Source organism: Papaver somniferum, chromosome 1 (genome assembly GCF_003573695.1).
Source record: "Papaver somniferum cultivar HN1 chromosome 1, ASM357369v1, whole genome shotgun sequence".
Taxonomy (NCBI): Eukaryota; Viridiplantae; Streptophyta; class Magnoliopsida; order Ranunculales; family Papaveraceae; genus Papaver; species Papaver somniferum.
Window position 1 is genome coordinate 211,441,981 of NC_039358.1, and position 5,755 is coordinate 211,447,735.

The 5,755-nt window shown below is 36.2% G+C and overlaps 1 protein-coding gene across 1 annotated transcript; it reads left to right on the top strand.

Moving 5' to 3' along the window:
* Nucleotides 1–787: 787 nt before the first annotated feature.
* Nucleotides 788–5,244, top strand: LOC113315164 (serine carboxypeptidase-like 20). Its single transcript, XM_026563468.1, has 14 exons — nucleotides 788–1,225; nucleotides 1,318–1,463; nucleotides 1,626–1,702; nucleotides 1,841–1,963; nucleotides 2,213–2,315; nucleotides 2,395–2,432; nucleotides 2,519–2,620; nucleotides 2,824–2,904; nucleotides 3,140–3,382; nucleotides 3,649–3,711; nucleotides 3,813–3,928; nucleotides 4,103–4,216; nucleotides 4,416–4,461; nucleotides 4,908–5,244. Exons 1-14 carry the CDS (start codon nucleotides 1,098–1,100, stop codon nucleotides 4,989–4,991), a joined length of 1,464 nt encoding a protein of 487 aa, XP_026419253.1. The 5' UTR covers nucleotides 788–1,097; the 3' UTR covers nucleotides 4,992–5,244.
* The last annotated feature ends 511 nt before the right edge of the window (nucleotides 5,245–5,755 follow it).

The following is a 5,755-nucleotide window of genomic DNA, read 5'->3' on the forward strand; positions in this document are numbered from 1 at the left end:
TTCTTTTAGACGTAGTTTTAACTCTAGGAAATAAACAAAGCTATGCAAGCTTTTAAATCGAATAAGCACATTACTTGGAGTAATGTACTTATTCATCTGTTCTTGCAACCCGTGGAAGAAGAACAAAAATCAACTACAAGGTACGGAGATCCTCGTGCCCTAATTTATGGGTGTGCAACGCAGGTGTCCAGATATCATGTGCATTTATTCCACCGAAATAACGGATTTGAAAAGTCAATCCTTATTTTTCTTTTCATCCATAAGTATTCCAGCCACATGGATCCAGATTCCTAATTAACCGGCTAGATTGGTTGGAGTTATGTGGCTCAATACACACATGTGAGTCACACATGGGATAGCTAAAGATAGTCTCACATGGAGGAAGACAAGTTTTATTGGGTGACATTTAAACAAGGCAATCTCCCTACATAGCACCGAGGCCTTTTGGGTAAAACCCTACACCTCTAACCTCTCTGACCTCAAGGTGGTCAAGTGGGCACAATGTCGCACTGTTATGACTCCGGGTCTGGCGGTCTGTGGACCCCACACATCATAAGCTAGGAGCAAAAAGGATTCTGGTTCACCAAAAAGTAATTTGTTTTAGTTTTAGAAATCGATCTATGGACTACGACATGCAATACTGCAAAAATGACTAACAGAATCAATCTGTACGCAACACTCAATTGGGCACTTTTCCTATCTAGTTATCTACTGTTTTCATCATTTGTCAGACCCACAAGAAAAACCCAAACAAAGAAACAAAACCATAATTAAAAGAGATATCTTTTCTTTTTGGTTATTGATTGCATCAGGGAGTGGGCGATGATTGGTTGTTGGGACTCTTAATTATAGTTAAATTCTTTCACTTTCAGATTCCACCGAAACCAAATTCTCAATCTGTTTCTTCTTAGTTTGTTACTGAAAAGCTAATTGCACCCCAAAAATCTGGGTTTCTTTTCTTTGCAGTAAAGCATACTTCTTCATCACTCTCCACTATCTATCTATAAGTACCACAACAAAAGGACCTTTTGATTGTAAAGAGATTCTTATTAAATACAGTGCCTTCTTAGCTCTCTGGGTTCTGGGTTGTGTTATCAATGGAGAAAGTTTTGATCTTTATAGTGTTTCTGGGTTTGTTTTCAATAATTGAAGGTTCTCCTAAAGATGCTTTAATTACAGAACTTCCTGGTTTTAATGGGAGTTTTCCATCTAAACACTACTCTGGGTAAGTGAAGTATTGAGTAATTTTTCTTTTGTTTTTGGAAATTCGTTTACTTTTACTGAGATTTGGGTGTTTTGTTGGAATGGGTGTTTCAGATATGTGACTATAGATGAGAAAACTGGGAAGAATTTGTTCTATTACTTTGTGGTTTCAGAAAGAAAACCATCTGAAGATCCTGTTGTTCTATGGCTTAATGGTGGACCTGGTTGTTCTAGTTTCGATGGATTCATTTACGAGCACGGTATTGACTTTGTTTTCTATTAGCAAATTCCAATTTTGATGTTAAATTTTACTTCAATTTGTTGTTGGGTGACCTTATAATGAAGTTCTAAACCCTTGTATTTGATCGGCTAATAAGAACGAATGGCGTCAAATTATCTGAATTGCTGCTGCATTGTTGTAGGTCCATTCAATTTTCAAGCTGCAAAGACTCATGGAGGTCTTCCACAACTTCAACTTAATCCACACAGTTGGTCTAAGGTATTAGAATCCGTGGAATTTCAATAGTCAACGCTACTGAAGTTATCAAATTGTGTTGGAAAAGTTTGTTGATTTAAGGATTGTAAGTCGGATTTGTTTAGATTTCGGGATCTTATGAGAATGGCTTTTGAATTTCAGGTTTCGAACATTCTCTATTTGGATTCTCCATCTGGTGTTGGAATGTCTTACTCTGATAGCGAGAGCGACTATAAAACTGGTGACAGGAGGACCGCTGTTGATTCACACGCATTTCTGCTCAAGGTATACTTTTTTAAGTTACAGTGATAAATTACTCTCAATTTGTATGAAATTTTTATATGGCAGTAGTATCCAAGCATTTAGCATCTTGGAGAATTAGTTCATGTGCATATGTCAATGTGATTCGTTCACTAACGTTCAAAGTTTTAACAAGCTACGAAAATTGATTAATACTTATACATTAATGTGTACCCATATTGCTCAGATAGCATAATTTGAATCTTTTTCGTTATTTGTTTTTGTACAAAAAAGTGGTTCGAGCTATACCCGGAGTTCCTCTTGAACCCATTTTACATCAGCGGGGAGTCCTACGCTGGGGTGTATGTGCCTACTCTTGCTTCAGAAGTTGTGAAAGGTATTTCTTTTTCCCCCCCGCTGATTTGAGAATGTTAAAATAAAGATTTTAAGGTGACTAAAGGTATGAATTTTCACAGGACTTGATGCTGGCTCCAAGCCTGTTCTCAACTTTAAGGTTTGGATCTTAAAGACTGTAGAAAACTCAGTTTCTGGACATTTTAGTGTTTATCTGGATTGAACTTAAAAACTCATTTTCTGCAGGGTTACATGGTGGGAAATGGTGTTACTGATGATGGGTTTGATGGAAATGCTCTTGTACCTTTTGCCCATGGAATGGCTCTTATCTCGGATAATCTGTTTGAGGTGAGACGGAGCACATAACTGACATTCTCCTGAGATCTCAACACAGTTTCTCAGTTTGATACAAAATATTATCCAAGACTTTCTGATAATTCACAGAAAAAGCCAACATATAGCTGGATTCCACTGCTAAGTCTCTGTTCTTATATTGATTTGACGTGTTAGTGAGGCGTTTATATATAAAATTGCTGCTTCTCATATTGCAGGCTGTTACTACTGCCTGTAATGGAAATTACTGGAATTCGACAAACAGCATATGCTCAAAATTGCTTGAGAAAGTTGATCAAGTAAGTTTATTTTCTAATCCATTACTCGACTTAGAATTTCAGTTCGTGTTTCTACATCAGAATGGTTGCCAAAATGTATGCTTTCTGACTAAAGTAATCAAAAAGATGTTTTTTTTTTTTTTTTTGTTTTGATCAGAATCAAAAAGATGTTAGGCCTCTCTTAGAATCCAATTTTGCTCAATTTTGGATACTTTTTAGGGAACTTACTTTTTATGTTGTCGTGGTTTACATTCAGGAAGTTGATGGTCTAAATGTCTATGACATTCTTGAGCCCTGCTATCACAGTACAGAAGCAAGAGCAAATGATCACTTAAGGCTACCATCTAGTTTCAAGAAATTAGGTGAAACCGAAAGACCTCTTGCTGTGAGGAAAAGGATGTTTGGTCGTGCTTGGCCTTTTAGAGCCCCTGTTAGAGATGGACTTGTTCCAACTTGGCCACAAATCCTCAACAGTGTCGGTGGAAATGTTCCATGCACTGTAAGTTCTTTTCTTTAATTTTTCAGGAATGGATGATTTTGACTAGCTATTTTTCTTCAAATAAATATTTCAATGTTTATAGACGAAAAGGGTTTTGCCAAACAGAGACGAATAATAAAAACCTCAATAAGCACCCACTTGAACGAGAAATGACTTAACATATTACGAACTACTGGAACTGCCATTAAGATAGGTTTTGGATTTACATTTCTTCTGATTTTGCTTACTATGTCAGACTTTGTTGTTAATATATTTGAATTTTATAGGATGATGAAGTTGCAACTTCATGGTTGAATAACAAAGCAGTAAAGAAAGCAATTCATGCCAAGGTGCAACAGAATTCATCATCTCAACTCTAATAAAGTTAATTACTTTAGTTTTCCGAGATTCTGATATTCATATAACCTAATGTTTCTAATTCCAATACCAGGAAAACCTTGATTGGGAGTTATGCACGGGCAATATCGAGTATTATCACGACTTAGGAAGCATGATCCCGTATCACAAGAACCTTACTGCCCGTGGATATCGTGCAATTATATTCAGGTACTTTTATGCAACTGTGGTAGCATATTTCCTGTGATGCCTGTCGAAAATGTTCATTCTTGATCTAAACATGTCCAATTTCCATTCATGTGAGTACTGAATTAGAGGGCATACTTTAGTTGTCCTTAAAGTTTACCACCTTTTAAGAATCTGTGCTTGAATTTTGAAATGCAGCGGTGATCATGATATGTGTGTCCCATTCACCGGGAGTGAAGCATGGACAAGATCTCTTGGATACAAAATCGTCGATGAATGGAGGCCTTGGTTTTTCAACGATCAAGTTGCCGGGTAAGCTAATATCAGTTTCTATTCATCTATCTTTTATTACCCAGGTGTTCGTTTACATTTGTTAAGTAGCAAGCGCACTTCTTGAAGTTTGATAAACAAGCAATAAACAGATAACATTTCACAACTCAAATTGATTACCTGACATGCAAATGAACTCTTTTTTCTCATAAGATCGACCTTCTCCATTTTCTTGTTTCAGGTACACTCAAGGCTATGACAACAATCTAACATTTCTCACCGTGAGGGTAAGAATAATTGAACTCTATCTGTTATTAATCTTCCTAATGCGCTTGCGTGTAGCTAGATTTACAAATCTTGTTTCAACAATGAAACTCTAGTAAATTGTCCCCTAGAATGTCTAAAGTACACTCTCAATCAACACACAAACTGTAGATATACAAGTAAAAACCTCCATTCCTGGACAGCTTTTCTACTAGTTAGAATTTCATGGGAAAAAATTCAAAATGGCAGTCAATTTTGTTGATTTTCTCGGTTTCAGTTCCACGCAATTCTGTGTTGAAACTATGAAGAACAAGAACCATAGTTGAACAGGCAGCACAGAAACAATCCCCGACCTAACTGTCCTCATTTCGATGATTTTGTAAATTCGGCTAAGTTATGCATCAATTGTTTGTTGATTTTAAGTCTTGAAATCTTGCTTTGAGATTATAATTTCTTTTCTTGTCTGCAGGGATCTGGACATACTGTCCCTGAATACAAACCCAAGGAGGCGTTGGCATTTTTTACACGATGGTTGGCGGGAGAAAAAATTTGAGAAAGAAAAACAACCCAAGAGCAAACAAATAGAAAGACAATTACACGGAGCATAATTCTTGGCTCGGTTGGTTCCACCATTCATCTCTTCTTATCAGGTGGACCAATAAAACATGGGCTCACACTAGAAATTTAGGGGACAGCTTTTCTCTTACAGTCCTCAATTATTTGTTGCTAATGCAAAACCAGAAAAATGTACCTTAATCTATTTATATATCATACGCAGGCGTAGCATTTCCACATGTTTCTTTACTTTTGCCTTGCAAATTACATCACTTTATAGTGCAAATTACTGTTTTTCCTATTTGGTCTTATTTGTAGATTTGCGTACAAAATGTGAAGAATTCTTAGCCTAATTGTTGAAGGTTGTTTTTAGGCATATCAAAAACTTTCAAGTCCTGCAAAATAGTTTTCCCATCCTAGGTGATCTTATAAAGGGCGTCTATTGGGTAGTTCAATTATCTAAATACCCTTGAACCTAAAATCAAAAAATAAACTATCCTAAACATCTCTTCTTCTTCCTCCATCCAAATCACCTTCCTTTTTTCTCAGAATTTTTTTTCATCACCGTAATTAATTATCGATTCGTGAAAATTCGATCATCGGTTAAATTGAACTATATAATGGATCGTACAAAGAAAAAAGCAAACGTCGGGTGTTCTAAATCCTCTTCCAATCCATGAATTAAAGAAGAAGAACCAATTGAAGATGAAGGTATAAAAACTATAATTGAACCAGAAATTGAATCAGAAATTCAACCATTTA